This window comes from Eschrichtius robustus, chromosome 8, assembly GCF_028021215.1.
Source record: "Eschrichtius robustus isolate mEscRob2 chromosome 8, mEscRob2.pri, whole genome shotgun sequence".
NCBI lineage: Eukaryota > Metazoa > Chordata > Mammalia > Artiodactyla > Eschrichtiidae > Eschrichtius > Eschrichtius robustus.
In genome coordinates, this window is record NC_090831.1 from 6,896,314 (window position 1) to 6,912,465 (window position 16,152).

Genomic DNA, 16,152 nt, shown 5'->3' on the forward strand with positions numbered 1-16,152 from the left:
ACCCAGGCCCTGGGCATAGACTGAACCAAAACACGAACTGTGTGTTATGGGCCCCTAATGTCTCTTGTGGCCAGCACCAGCCTCGTCTCATGCTTATCGTTCCACTCGATTCTCATTGCAAACCTAGGGCGTTGATGCCGCAGGGACGCCTAAAATGTGTACGGCGAAGGTAAGGGGCCACACAGATCCCGAGTGGCAGGACAGCTGGGGCTCCATTTGTGCCTTTCGCCCCTAAAGCCTCTGCTCCTTCCACCTCGGCTCAGAGGCCTCCTGCACATTCCTCCACACCCACCCCCCGCCTCCTCGCCCCCCGTGGGGTCCCCATGCCCTCGCTGTTGTCCCTGTTGCTGCAGAAAGCTCAAGCGAGACCTAGTGTCCCCGTGGGCCATGGGTGCCACACATCTGATTATGGGCACCTTGTGAGTCCCGAGACACCAGGGCGGACAGACGGGGTCCCGAAGTCAGAGCTGAGCGAGCTCCAGACTGGGAGACTCACCTTGGATGGGATCCAGAAGAGTCTGGTTTTCAGGGACAGGGGGGCTAAAGTTCCAGAGGCTGGACAGGCCCCCAGGCTTTGGACTCGGCTGGTCTGGGCCGGTCCTGATGTGCGGCTGGAAGGAGACGCCCCGAGGCCGTTGGTCAGGACCCCTCTGTGCGTGGTCTGGTCCCCTCTGCACGACACCCCCGAGTCCAGGTTCTCTGCATTTGGCAATAAATTCTAAAATGTGTCCTCAAGTGTTGTTGAGGAGGGAAACCTGACGTAAGTTAAGCTGAAGAATAATTTCACCGTAGAGTTAACTACTCTCAGGTGTGTACTCCTGCCTCGTTTTGAAAGTTAACGGAGACGTGTTTTTCCCTCATCATAATCCGTAAACTCTGACAGCTGGGACAGTGGATTTAAGAAAACCCATGCTTTTAAGAGAAGGGTCTTTCTGACTGTACCGAGAGTATTTTGCTAGACGTGTGTGCTCTGACCAAACGCCTGGACGCAGAGAACCGTGGCCGCGGCTCCCCGCACGGAGTCTTAACAGCCGCCCCCCCTCCCCTGACAGGTCTGCCGCAGGTTCCGGGACGAAGCCACGTGCAAGGACACATGCCCGCCACTCATGCTGTACGACCCCACCACCTACGAGATGAAAGTCAACCCGCTGGGGAAGTACAGCTTCGGCGCCACCTGTGTCAGGAAGTGCCCCCGTGAGTGCCCCTCGTGGAGACCCTTTCGTTGTCAGGCACCCCGTTACCTGTTCTATCTCCTGCTGGCATCCCCGCGTCCCCCGCTCACGCGTTCTTGGGTCCCTGTGTTCGCCTCAGCGTCAGGCAGGTGAGGGGACGGCTGCTGCTCTGACCTCGGGTCAGTTCTTGTGTCCTGAGCCCCAGCTGTGGTCGCCCAGAATATCCCATCGTCTGATTGGCACAAACCCATGACCACTGGGCCATTTTCCCGTTTAGCTCTTTGCAGGTATTTAAAAGGCCCAAGTGAGAGAGTAGTTAGAAGACCTGCCTTCTTTAGTGGTTAAAAATCTGGTGAAGGTTGTGCCCTTAGGAATACTGCAGAGGGGTTTTTGCTTGTCAGTCGGTTTTGTTTAATCATTTGGGCTTGGGTTTTGCTTATTTCTATTGGGGCTTTACAGATGGCTCTGGTATTTAGGGAATTGGCAACATGAATTATTTCGTGGTAGAGGAGGTGTAGAATTGTCTAATTAAATTGTTTTAGAAACCAATCTTGATTTCCAAGAGGGAAGGTTAAGGAAAAAAAAAAATGTTTAAGAACAACTATGAGGGGGAAGTTTGCCCTACCAGATCTGTGAACATGAAATTTTATAAATTTGGAACAGAAAAAAGAACACACAACTAGAATAATAAACCACTGTAAGGTAAATGACGAGCTAAGAAAAATTCGCCACAGTCGTGACACAGGTAGACTCTCTGAGAGACAGCTTAACAGGCAGAGTTTGAAGTCCACAGGAAACCACTCAGAGCCTCAGAGAACAAAAGTAGACAGTTTTCAGAAGGAAAATGACAGATGCCCAGCAAATAGGTTTGAGGATCCACTTGGGAAAGTCACAAGGAACCCACAGAGTTCCTGAAAAGTATAGACTAATATTTGTGTTAATAGGTTATTAACACAAACACGTGTTTGCGCCGGTGAGGGCAGCCGAGACAGCGACCGGCGTCGGGGCTGGTGCCGAGCGTGGGCACCGCCCCCCGCGGTGGCCGGAGGGGACAAGGGCAGCCCCGGCGGAAGCGTGGTCTTTGTGTAGCTTCCCATTTTCTAATAAATAGTCAAGCTTCAACCACAAGTCCTGAAGGGAGACCCTACGGGAACACAGGCTGCAGGGAGGGAGGGAGGGAGCATTGTGACCAGCGGGCGGGCAGCGCCCCGGGCAGCCCGGCTCCTCGCCGCCCCGCGCCTGGCGGGGAGGCCCCGAGAGCCCGTGAACCCCGCACCCCTCTCTGTTCGCAGCCTTTCATTCTTTGTCCTTAAAGTAAACAAAACCAGAGGATCAGCCCGTCATGGAGGGCCGTGAGGCCCAGGAACACCTGGCGCCGCTCTCGTCACCTTCCTTTCACTGTCGCCCAGGTAACTACGTGGTGACGGACCACGGCTCGTGCGTCCGCGCCTGCAGCTCGGACAGCCAGGAGGTGGAGGAGGACGGCGTCCGCAAGTGTAAAAAGTGCGACGGACCTTGTGGCAAAGGTGGGAAGCCGCCCAGTGCGGGGGAGGGATTCTCTCTGGTCCCTGCCCCCAGGCCTTCGGCATCACGCTCAGGCGAGACGTGAGGGGGTCTCCAGGCTCGGAGATGCGTCCCTTCCTGTACGCTCTGCCCTGTTCCTGGGTGTCCTCAATGCCAATTTATCCCTGCTTATCCTGTACTTTATCTTTTATCTTGAAATTTTTCAAACAACACCCAGAAACGTTGCAAGAATGGTGTAATGAACACCCGTATGCCCTGCACTTAACTTTACCAATTTTCAGTAATCGCCACATTGCTCTCACTCTGTTTGTGTCTGTGTCTGTGTGTGTGTGTGTGTTTTCTGAGCCCTGTGACAATCACAGGTGTTATAACACTTCACCCTACATTCGCCAGCACGCTTTCCTACACACGGGACATTCCCCTAAGTAACAAAAGACGGCTTCACTCTCATCCGGAGTTTAACATCGATTCAATGCAATTCTAGTTTTCAGTTTAATTTCAACTCCCCCACTGTCCCAATATGTCCTTTTTAGCTGCTTTTCGATCCAGAGTCCAGCTGAGGGCTGTGGCTTCCATGCTCTTCGTTAATTCAGGACCATTTCTCAGCCCCCTTTTCCCCGATGTTGTGCAGAGTTGAGGCCGGGTGTTTTGCAGGACGTCCCTCGTCTGGCCTGGGCACGGTTTTCCTCCGGGCGGGACTCAGGTGGGCAGGAGCATTTCCACTCATTGCGCCCCACCAGGTGGCACAGCCATTTCATCCCGTTACCACGATGACAAATTTGATGATTTGCTTGAAGTAGCGTCAGTCAGATTTCTTGGTGGTTATAAAGGAGTGATTTCCTGTTTCTATCATTTCTTCTATATTTATTAGTTGACATTCTTTTCTAAAATAGCCTTTTTAGTACCCATGTGAGGTCATTGAATCCTTTTTTTATTCAGTTTATGGTAACCCCTCCTGTCATTATTCACTTTGATGTCCAGACTTTCTCCCATGTGGCCCATGGGAGCCTTCCCAGTTGGCACCTGGGTCCTTTGGGCACGTGGCAGGCCTAGACCACGTCTTCCACTTCCACAGAAGACGCATCCACACTCTTTGTACCTTGCCACTTAAACTTAGCATACGCTGGAGATCACTCCAGATAACTTCATATGAATCTTCCTCATCCTACTTTACAGCTGCCGGGCACTCCCCGAACCCTATCCATAACCCCCTATATCCTATCCCCTCTACCATAATTTATCCAGCCAGTCTCCCTGTATACGGTCATTGAGATTGTTTCCACTGTTTTGCTGTTACAAAAAAAATGCCTCAATGAGTAACTGCTTATCTTGAACTCAGATGCCACCTTCCCTAAGAAGCATCTGTGATTTCAGCTGAAACTGATTACCACCTCTGTGCTCTTACATGGCACGTGTGTTCTTTCACGGGGCAAACTCAGCCTCCGTGCTCCACGTCGTCAAGTCCCTCCAGCCCCTCTAGGGGGTCTGTGCCATTACGATCCCCGCTTTACAGACCCACGAGCTCCCAGCGGGTCTCTGGCCACCTGGCCTTGTAGCTCCTGTGTGGCAGGGGTGTCGGGGCCCTGAGAGATGAGTATCCTTTGGCTCCAGGAGACCTCCCGGCAGAGGGGACGTGGAAGGAAGAAAATAAGAACCTGGGGCAGTGCCTGGCACAGGAAGTAGAAGAGTTAAGCCCCTGAAGAGAGAGAGGGTTACTATCAGCATCCTCAAATGGATCAATAAAATCAGAGATTATTTTTGTCTTTGTTCTGTTAGTTTTGTGTTCAACAAACATTTCGATTCTCCTGTAATCATTATGCTCTATTTTCTACCCACCCCCAGTTCATATCCTGGAGTAGTGACCAACTCAGATCCCTTCGGGTATAGGGCGACGCCAGGAAAACAAAGTTTGGAAAATGCGTGTGTTGGTGGTCCACAACTTCTCCAAATCTGATCGGTCTAGGGGTGAATGTGTAATTTATCTCCAAATTTAGGAATTCAGGTAACCCCACCATCACCATCACACCTGAACAGAGAGAGAATGGATATTCTTTCAAACATGTGGAATTCTCTTCCGAACCCGTAATTAAACGGCATGTCCCCGTTGGCAGGCATCTGCCTCGGGGCTTGTTTTGACAAAGCTGCCTCACTCTGTTGTCAGCCAGAGCCTTGGAATACTAAACCAGCCTCGCCCTCACATTCCCAAACCCACAGGAGGCAGATGCAGCGCAGGGCGAGCCTGGAGGTCCAGGGGGGCTGATGGGACAGGCCCCACTGCCAGGTGGCAACCCAAGCAGCAGGGACTCCGGACAGAGTAGAGCAGAGGGAGACGGACGGAGTGACGGGAGGGACCTTGTCCCCAGGGAGGCCTGGGTGAGGCCAGGGGAGGACCTCATCCTGAACAATGAGATTTTCCATGATTATTCTTCAAAGTGAGATACAGTCGAAAAGAGAGGTACCAAAGATTGCACTGTGAATTCTAGAAGTAGAACCACAACAGATAAATGGGCTTTCGAGGGAGCTGGCATTTGAGATGGAAATTCGGGAGTGAATGTAAATTAATAAGTGGGCTCAGAGTGTGGAAAAAGGCAGCAGGAACTGACGTCACAATAGGACACAGATCAAAGCACATGGCTTAAGTAAACACTGTGGAAGAAAAGTAATTTATCTGATAAGAGTTATTCCAGTATTTCTTATGATGTAACATCAGACGGCCATTAAAAACCATGTTTGTGAATGGTTTTAATGACAGGACAAATGTTCACAGCATAACAAGTGGAAAAAACAAAAAAAAACAGCTACATATCTAGTGTGACATAACCATGGGGGATAGCTAGAAGGAAATTTTCTAAAATATCAAAGGTACATAGTAGAATTGCTTGTCATTTTGTTCCTCTTTATTCTGTGTTTCAAGGTTTTCTCAGATGAATGCATTTTGCTCTTTTCATTTAAAAAAAAAATCTATGCATATTGTTTCTTTCAGTTAGAAGACCAAGCCGCAGGCCCAGTTAGGCGAGGGGAGGCGTTGAGGGATAGTAGGGGCACGCGGGTGAGCATACACAGCGTAGGGCACACTGCCATGGAGAGGAAGCTGGAGTCCTCAGGAGCAACTGTACTCTGGCCCAAGTGGGGAAAATGAGGAGGAGAAAGCAGGTTCCTCGAGGACAGCCATGGCGTCTCCTGTAACCACTGCAGCCCCAACCCTGCCGTGGTCCCTGGGCCCTAGCAGGCCTAGCAGTGTTTGCTGAGTGAATGCATGACAGCATGGCGGCAGTAGTTCCCACGGCTGCAGTTTCCTGCCTGCTCCCCTCTGCCTGTGGAACACTAGCTATTCTTAATTCAACAAATGCGAGTGGAATAAACACCTCCCTTATCTTTACAGTTTGTAACGGAATAGGAATTGGTGAGTTTAAAGATACACTTTCCATAAATGCTACAAATATTAAACACTTCAGAAATTGCACCTCGATCAGTGGAGACCTTCATATCCTGCCAGTAGCATTTAGGGGGTAAGTAAAGATTAAGTTACTGATATAATAGAAGAAAAGGAAATCAGCTTTGTTCAGCGGCAGGTTGTTACTGATCGTCCTGTTACTTGTTTCAGTGATTCCTTCACACGTACTCCACCCCTGGACCCAAAGGAACTGGACATTCTAAAAACTGTAAAGGAAATAACAGGTGTGTGCCGCTAACATATCATATGAACATTAACAGGAAATCAGTGTTTTACAAAGAGAACTTTTAGCAGTATTTTCTTCTCCTTTGGCATAAAAACATTTATTTTGAAGTTCTACCATTAATGAGTAATTAGTTCCTCGATATTTTTCAAAAATGCAGTTTCCCCTGCACTCGAGAGGTGAGCTCTTTAAGCAAAGAGTTAGGTCATTCATGACGTGGTGTGAACATGTCTGATCTCTCACTGCCCAGCCCAGGCCAGCCGTCCGAGGACCAGCCCAGGACGTGGTGGGTAGAGGGAGGGGGGCAGCGGCGAGCGGACAGCCGGCTCCCGGGCCTGGAGATGCACTTCACATCCTGCTCCGCCACCGGCAGACCTGGGCCCGGGACCCGTCAGAGCTCCACTTCTTCCATCCCTAAAAAAGAAATAATCAGACTAAATAGCAAGGTTGTTTGGAGAATTGGAACTAAATAAGGATAACATGTCAGGCTCCTTGTGGCGCTACAGCTCAGCACTGGCCGCTGTCATTGAGCGCGGCGGCCTGCTTGGGGTCTGGCCCTTGGAGCACAGCCTGCGGGGTGAGAGTCGGGCGGTGGCCCAGGGGCAGCGTGCCTGGTGCACACCGACGCGTGCGTGCGTGTGCTCGGGAAGACGACTGGAAGGACGTTCACCTCCCCTGCTCATGGACACGCTCCTGAAAATCCTACAATAATGTCTCATACAAAATAGAAATTTCTAAGTGGTGTGTGTCTGAACCTTCCTTCTGCCTTATAGGGTTTTTGCTGATTCAGGCCTGGCCTGCAAACAGGACTGGCCTCCATGCTTTTGAGAACCTGGAAATCATACGTGGCAGGACGAAGCAACAGTAAGTTGACCCCAGCCAAGGCCTGGTAGACCCTTATTTTTTGTTCTTGAAATAAGACTTAGAGAAGTGCTACAGAGACAGTACAGAGAGTTCCCACACATCCTTCACCCGGCTGCCCCGATGGTGACACCCTACATCAGCGTGGCACAAGAATCAAGTAAAGAAATCAGCAGTAACTGAACTGCAGACTTTCTGGGATCTCGCCAGTTTTTCCATGAACGCCTTGTGTGTTCTGTCAGCCCACACTGCATGCGGCTGTCACGTCTCCTTGGTCCCTGCAGTCGGTGACAGTTCCTCTGTCTTCCTTGTCTTTCATGGCCTTGACCCTTTCAAAATGTATTGGTCAGGCATCTTGTAGGATAGCCAGTGTTTTCTCCTGATTCAGCTGAGGTTTTGCATTTTTGGCAAGAACAGCGCTGAGGTCACACATCCTTTTCAGCAAGTCATTTCAGGGGACCTGAGAGGCTTTTTAACATTGAGTGTTTCTTTCAGGATTTCCACTTTTCCAGCTCCAACAGTGAAATACACACACACACACACACACACACACACACATACACACAAGCGCCTTTAACGTAATAAGGGTAATGATGAGTTTTGTGGTGAGGGGAAGTTTGGGACTCTCTTGTTAAAACCTGCCTTGGAAACCGTCTGGTTCTGAGAACTCTTTCCCATAATTGACCCCTAAGAGGGCTACATAATATTGTGCAATATTAAAGAAAGTCAGACGACAGTACATGTAAAATAAGCCTCACTCTCCAAAAACCGTCTTGGCTTTGCATCTCTGATGCAGCTCATATCACTTCCCAGAAAGGCCCCTGTGCTCTGAGTTCTCAGGAGTACTTCTTTTGCCCAAAGTTCATACAGAGATGAGAGATTTAGGTCAGTTTTCTTGGGTGACTAGCATGTACCTCTCAGCTTAGTTTTAGGGATTTAAACAAGATAAAGATGACTTTTTTCCTTTCCACATTTGCTGAGAAGCCCAATGATGCACCGTCCCTCCTGGGGCAGTGTGACCCCTGGTTCTCAGCAAAGCCAAACCTGCCCTGCAGGGAAGACCTCAGCTTTGTCCCTGCTGGCTTGCCTCCCCTGGACACAGTTTGGGGGGATTCCTAACAGCAGGGACGCAGGTCTAATACACAGGAGCCAGGCTGTGGGAGGACAGAGGGAGGAAAGGGTGGGGAGAGAAGAAGAAACAAGGAGAAGAAGGAGTCTCCAAATTATGCTTTGACTTCTGTCATCTCACGCCTTCATTATCTCTCTCTACTGTACTGTCTCAACTGGCCCATTCCACGTCCTGGTGTCCAGTGAGCTTCCTAAAAATGCAAATCTCCTTCCTGTGGTTTCCCATCATTTGCAGACAAAAACCTCCACGTGGTGTCTAAGGTGGTCCATGCTCTGGCCTCTTCCTCCCTCCCAGGCACCCCCCCCCCCCACCTCCAGCAGTAGTTCATGGTTCTCAGTGCCTGTCACGTGCTCCTCCAGGTGGTTCAGGACTTCCTTCCCTTTAGTCGGAATAACTTCCATCTGGTCACTTGATGAACACGTACTGATCACCCCGTAGGATCCTAGCACAGGGTTGGGTAGCAAAGAAAATGTCATAGTTCCTGCTCCCAAGGTCCTGACAATCAGGCATCACCACTTCCGGGAGACCCCCTCCCCACACTTGTTTAGACCCCTACTCTTTGCCTCCGTGGTACCCCTGCTGGGTTAAAATTATCTACTCATATGATTGTGTCATCACTAGACAAAAGGTTTTTTGAGAATAGGAAACACACACTTAACCTAGAATTAGAATAGAATTAGTCACATATTACCTTAAATGTTTGTTCAATAAATGGATGGGTGGATGGATAGATGGACGGATGGGTAGACGGATGGATGGAAAGATGAACCTATGATTTTTTAAGTGTATTTGGATATTTGAGAAGTTAGAACATGTTCTCAATTCCCAGGCAAAATTAAAATGCAGCAAATCAAATAATGACATGAAGACATTTATTCAGCCCCTAGTCTGCCACTGGGATTAGAGATACTAAATGAACAAGGAACTAGCTTTTCCCTGAACTAGCTTTAAAAAGCACTTGCAGTTTTCCAAAGTTGCAATACATACCTTCCACAACATGACTTACAACCCGTGGAAGGCAGTTTGTGGTAAATCTAAAGTGGTACAGAAAAGCAAAGTTTTTAGTGATACTGTGTTTTCATAATTTTTCACGACATTGTTTTTCTTCTCTCCAACTTAGTGGTCAGTTTTCTCTTGCGGTTGTTGGCCTGGATATAATGTCCTTGGGATTACGCTCCCTCAAGGAGATAAGTGATGGAGATGTGATCATTTCAGGAAACCGAAAGTTGTGCTACGCAGATACAATAAACTGGAAAAAACTCTTTGGGACCTCAAATCAGAAAACCAAAATTATAAACAACAGGAGTGAAAAAGAGTGCAGTGAGTCATCACTTTGGTCGATTGTGGAGATGGTTCCAGCGGGTCATTTATTTTGATTTAGAATATTGAAGAACCATTCCCAAACATTAAAATTACTTTTTACTTTTGTAAAGAAGCAAATTAAAAGAAATCTGTATATTCTTAATTGTGAAGTTCATCAGAATTGTTTCTAGATCATTCTCATTTCATAGGATGAGCTTGCCTTGAAGTCTAGGCTATCAATTACTGGTAATTTACAGAACTAAATGTAGTATTAATTATATTGCATTTTTTAAATTTAATTTTATTTATTTCTTATACAGTAGGTTCTTATTAGTTATCTATTTTATACATATTAGTGTATACACGTCAATTCATCCCACCATCCCGACCCGCCCCTCTTCCCCCAATTATATTGCATTTTAGCTGTGTGTTGCTCCCTTCTCATTTCATCCCCAGTGACTATAGCTAGACACACACGTGCACGCACACACACACACACACACACCGGAATGGGATGAGTATTTCACACGGGCATTTCCAGTTCTGAGTTTAGAGCCATAGTCAGCTTTTGAAGCGGGGCCTGCACCGTAGCCTGTGCTGAGACCCTGGCCACCAGCAGAAGCAGACCTGAGTTCACATCGTGGCTCGAGCCCTTCCTAGCTTTGAGACCTTCGTCAGTTTACGTAAATCTTTGGGCTTTGGCTTCCTCATCCATGAAATGGAGGTAATAATGATTCCCACACCATAGTGCAGTTGAGAGAATTGGTGAAATTCTGTGTGCCTTGCACACGGCAAGGAACCACACGCTTCCCGTGCTGTTCCGGCAGCTCTGAGTGTTTCATCCAGGTACACTCAGCCCCCAGCAGGGCAAAGGGGACTTGCAGTGGGCCTCCGGAAGCCCTTTTTTGCGTCACTGCTTCTTCCAGGGGGCCCAGCATGTGTTTGAGCACCTCACCCACCCTTGGCCACTGTTCCTTGGCTGACCCGTGTGGCTCACCCTGTCTTCGCAGAGGCCACGGGCCACGTCTGTAACCCGCTGTGCTCGTCAGAGGGCTGCTGGGGCCCGAAACCCAAAGACTGCGTGTCTTGCCGAAACTTCAGCCGTGGCAAGGAGTGTGTGGAGAAGTGCAACATTCTAAAGGGGTAAGAGGCTTTGTTTTTTAATCCCTATGGTTTTTTGTTTTGTTTTTTAATTTATTTATTTATTTATTTTTGGCTGTGTTGGGTCTTCGTTTCTGTGCGAGGGCTTTCTCTAGTTGTGGCAAGCGGGGGCCACTCTTCATCGCGGTGCGCGAGCCTCTCACTATCGCGGCCTCTCCTTTTGCGGAGCACAGGCTCCAGACGCGCAGGCTCAGTAGTTGTGGCTCACGGGCTTACTTGCTCCACGGCATGTGGGATCTTCCCGGACCAGGGCTCGAACCCGTGTCCCCTGCATTGGCAGGCAGACTCTCAACCACTGCGCCACCAGGGAAGCCCCAATCCCTATGTTTTGATTAAAAAAAATAAGACTTTGGTTTTATAGGTTTATAGTTAATCAGTCAGATTATTTTCCTTTTTTTCCTTTTCCTTTGTTTTTGTTTGTTTGTTGACAACTGTTAATCACAAAGGGAAGTAAACCTATTTCATTACTTAATCCAATCCAATTTATAGAGTCTCTCTTTATCTGGAAATATCTTATATTTTTCCTAGCTGCACAAAGTTCCCAAGACAAACACAACAGTCTTCCATGGTTCAGATGGCCAAGACCATGGCCACTGTAGCACAGCATTCCTGCTGTGTCAAAACACAGCTCCTGGTTAATTTTTGTTTATGTTCAAGACACACTGAACAGTGCAAATAACTTCAAATATACCCATGGACAAAGAAATAAACAGTTGTATAACATTTGTTGAATTTATTGCAATCAATAAAAAGTACAGTCTGTTGATGCTATAGGAATTTTGATATTGAGTAAGGCTTTGAATGACCACAAATAATGACTAAAGTAAATTAATAGGAAAGTGAAACGGAAGGATAGAGACTGGCAGAGGCAATTTTTTTTTTTTAATTTAAAGAACAAGAGAAATTTCATGATAGAGAAGAACATAGGAGTTACAGATGGCTCTAGGAAATCTTCCTTTCTGTTTCACTATCAGGGCTTGGGCTACAGCTCAGATCAGAAATACTTGGAAGCAGGATGAGAAGACCAAGTTCAATTCTGTAGGACTCTTTAGCTGATAGGCTCATTAGCCTAACAGAGTAATTTGCATAATTGATAGTATTGTTTCAACAAGTAAGAAATATTGGTGCAGTCCTTACAGCTGCAAACAGACACTAAGCTCTCATGTCTTCAGTGCTGACTTCTCTTTGAAGCGACAAGGTGATTAAAATAGCCACGGCGGTGGCGCCCAGGTCTGCCCATTAGAGAACCCCAGTGTCCAGCGGCACCTCCTCCACTTGCAAGGCTGGCTCCTGCAGTAGGTGTGGTAACCCAGAGAAGAAGCACAGGGAAAAAGTCCCGCGGCGTATTTGGTTTAATTGATGCCGTCTGCCTGAGAGGACTCAACGGACCACGTCTTTGGGTGTAAACACTCCTTGTTCACTGCCTAGTTAATTACCAGTCGTCTTAACAGCTGCCACAACTACAGTGTCTTTTCAATCAAACATCAGCTTGTCGCTTAACGTTAATCTAAGTTTGAGGAATGGTTAAAATAGTACAAGCAAAATTTTTCCCACCTGTGTTCCCTACTTGCTGTTTTTAGGAATAACCCATTGAGGAAACTTTTAAGAGCCGTCTTTCCTTTTCCCAGGCATTAGTCTAGATACCATTTCTTTGCAGCTTAATTTAAATATCCATGAATCTGATATTGGAGGGGGTATCTTCTATCTTAAGGACTGATATCTTAAGGACTGTTTTCTTCTTTTTTTTTCCCCATGTGGCGCCTTGCTTATCTAATATTCAAAAAACTGTGCCTGGAGAAAAAATGTAGGGAAGATGTTTTGATTATAACGGAAGCTGATGTTTTTTGTTCCAGGAGAAGATGACCAAAGATTCCGCTGACAAGAATCAGTTTATTACATTACAGTATAGTCCTAGATTCCCGGCCATTCGACTTTTACCTAAAACTGTTTTGACTTTCTAAGAGAGGTGATTTGTGTCATCTGAGCTCTCAGACAGGTGAAGCCAGACAGCATCCTGCAGCAGGGTCTCCAGGGACGGCACTGACCAGTTTCCCGTCTTCTCCCGTCAGAGAGCCCAGGGAGTTCGTTGAGAACTCCGAGTGCGTGCAGTGCCATCCGGAATGCCTGCCCCAGGCCATGAACGTGACCTGCACGGGACACGTAAGGAGCATGTTTGATGTCACCCCCTACACGTCAGCCGTAGCCCGCGAGGCTGACCCTCACCCCCGTCACCCTGTGCCTGCGGGGACACACATCCAGCGCACTCCCCGCCCACACCTGAGGCCGTGCCACCTCACAGCCGTCGGGGGGCTGTGACCGAGGGGAAGTCAGCACACACCCTGCCTGGCACGGGCATTCCCCTTCTCTGTCCAACCCCAGATGCACGTGGTGACGCCCGTCCTCACACCACAGAGCAGGGCGCCCTGTGGACGGGGCACACCCACAGGCAGCCTTCAGTGTCCCTGACATCTGTCATCATTGCTTTATCGTCTTAATCAGACATCACCAAATTCTTATTTGACATGAGTTTATCGTTATTTGAAGTGTTCTTTAATCGCAAAGGAAAGGTTTTCAAAGTTCAGTTTCACATCTACACGTTCAGTAATAATCTTTTACAGAGTGTGAGAATGCAGGTCCCTCTCACACCAGAGTGCTCATGTTGTTAATTCTCAGTATTATTTATATGAGGAGCTCTGTTTGGATTTGAATTTCAACAGCCATATCTAAATCTAGTAACGGAAAACATTTTTCAGAGTTCTTTAAATCAGACAGAAGACGGTAAGGCTCAGTTTTGAGGTACAGGCTGCCAAAATGGCTGGTTACAAAGGAAACCACTGGTTTTTAGGTTGGTGTTCGGTTACATTTTCATCAGTGAAATAAAATAACTGGTGATGTTGACCGACTTAGTCATCTGATTGTTCTGGCTCTGGGAATACTCAGTCTTTGAGACATGAGAGCACTGAGCCAACAGGCAGACCCTCCCCTACCCACGTTATTTCAGCCCTTTGTGAAGTGTGTGGACACAACCCAAGCAGCCCCAATGCATTCATTTCTGTGGGTTTTACTGACGCATTCACATTCGACCAACAGAATCAAATTTAGCATGTTGCACAGTTAATTATGCAGCCAACACTGCATTTACACGTGCCACCTTCTCAACGCTGGAGAAATGTAGTTGTGGGTTTTCTCATCTGGGCCTTTGGCGAGTACAGCTTCCCACTGAGGCCCCCCTCAACTCCAAACACGATTCACAAGGAAGTCCATCTGACCGATAATGATATAAATATACATGTAGGCCAATCAAGAATGCTTTGACAAGGAAAGATGCCCACAGTTTATTAAGTAAAATGTAATAAAGCACATAGTACAGTTTCTTTTATGTTTTATATATATATATGTATGTATATAAAATACACGTTTAAAGTCAAGAAGGCTTTATTCTCAGCTGTTAACAGTGGTCACATCAGGCAAGTCACATAAGAGCTTGTCCACTTTAAGAACTTCCACGTCGTTTGATTTTTTTCATGATAAGCATTTTAAGTAAAAAGTTACTTCATTCTGAAAAAGAGAGAGACATAAGTAAATGTTTGATTTATGAAATGGTTTTTCCACCTCGGTGCAGGGGCCAGGCAGCTGTGTAAAGTGTGCCCACAACATCGACGGCCCTCACTGCGTCAAGACCTGCCCTGCTGGAGTCACAGGAGAAAACAGCACCCTGATCTGGAAGTATGCAGATGCCAATCACATGTGTCACCTGTGCCACCCCAGCTGCACCTACGGGTGAGTGCAGAAAGCTCTGGGTCTGCAAAGGAAAAGGCAGAAGAACAGGGTGCTTCCCATCTTGCAAATTCGTAGATTGAAAGTGTCTCCAGACTTTCCAGTCAGTCAAGTACACAGGTTTGTATTTGAGTCAGTTCCTCCAGTGTTCTGGTCCCACGGCCACGGCAGCAGCAATGATACGCTCGTGGGCAGATCATGGTGCTGGCGGGAGAGCCTCTCAGCCTCTCCAGGTGTGTCTCGTGCCAGGGCCCTGTTCTGCGGTGCCAGCATGTCCCAACAAGAAGAATAAGGGACAGGGGGAACGAGAGCAGAGGTCCTGCCCCGTCCCCAAAGGTTTCTATATATATATATATATATATATATATATATATATATATATCTTTCCAGATGACTGGGATTCCTGTGGGAATCTTTTATTGGTTTACAATTAATAGAAGATAACATTGCCTGGAATGTTGCCTAAAGATGCTTTTCTTTTAGCTAGTTGATTGCTAAGCTGTTAATAGGGAAATTAAAACTATTTTGACTGTAATTAGCAGAAGCACTCAGAACGTATATATCTTATTTACTAAAATGATAAATTTGACAATGAAATTGGACTATACTAGAAATCAGAAGGAGAAGTTGTCCCATATATTTCACATTCCCTTCTCTCTCTCATAATCCTCAACTTTATTTGGCACCGTTACTCTTCTCTGGAGCCATCTCTTACTAGCTGTGTGGACTTGGGGAAGTGTCTTAACCTCTCTGTGCTTCACTTTCCTCACCTGTAAATTAGGATAATAAGACTGCATTGCTCACAGGATTTTTGAGATCTTGAGTGAATACGTGTACTGTAATTAAAATAGCGCACGGACCACACGAGCACTCAATCAGTGATTGCACAGATGGCGGTGCGGAGCTGGTGGCGAGGTGGCAATGACGATGGTGGCGGTTATAATGCTGGTGAAGGAGGTAATGGTGCCTGTGCTGCTGGTAGTGACGGTGGTAATCATGACCGTGACAGTGATGGTTAGTGTTCTGAAGGGGTGCAGAACCTTCCAGCTAGACTTCCAAACATCAGGAGTCTTGAAAATTTTCCGAGTACATCCTAAGTTTTTCCAAAAAACCTATTTTAACTGCATTTATATGGAAGAGCCTGGGCCTGGAGACAAGTGATTTGGGAATGACTGGTACCCTGGTCAACTTCCATTGTTTCACCTTCCTTCTTGAGTTTCAGCCATCATGAGGGTAAATGGAAGGGCTCCATCATTCCATGACCCCGTTGGTCCAAGAGTTTCAGTCCCAGGCAGCTGATTCCCCAGCTAACATGTAGGAAGCCTGGGCATTTCCTGTGTGGTTTGCATGTGACTGTCTTCTCCCTCTAATCTTAGTCTAAGCCATTGGTGTGTTGCAAGTGACCTGGAATATTTTACCAAGTTTAACACACACACACACACAAACCCCACTAAAGCCAATTAATTAATTTGAGTAGGGCTAACATTTTTACAATATTTTGTATTCCCAGTCAGGAAATGATAATTTCTTCATACATTCAGATATTCTT

The 16,152-nt window shown here is 47.2% G+C and overlaps 1 protein-coding gene across 4 annotated transcripts in view; it reads left to right on the forward strand.

The window, feature by feature from the left end:
• The window catches only part of EGFR (epidermal growth factor receptor), a 192,773-nt gene that overhangs the window by 142,556 nt on the left and 34,065 nt on the right, over positions 1-16,152 (forward strand). For all 4 annotated transcript variants that reach the window (XM_068550233.1, XM_068550234.1, XM_068550236.1 and 1 more), the window contains exons 7-15: positions 1,053-1,194; positions 2,582-2,698; positions 6,079-6,205; positions 6,301-6,374; positions 7,147-7,237; positions 9,484-9,683; positions 10,676-10,808; positions 12,896-12,986; positions 14,449-14,606. In XM_068550233.1, the coding sequence (XP_068406334.1) occupies positions 1,053-1,194; positions 2,582-2,698; positions 6,079-6,205; positions 6,301-6,374; positions 7,147-7,237; positions 9,484-9,683; positions 10,676-10,808; positions 12,896-12,986; positions 14,449-14,606 (1,133 nt within the window). The remainder of the gene's footprint in view (positions 1-1,052; positions 1,195-2,581; positions 2,699-6,078; positions 6,206-6,300; positions 6,375-7,146; positions 7,238-9,483; positions 9,684-10,675; positions 10,809-12,895; positions 12,987-14,448; positions 14,607-16,152) is intronic.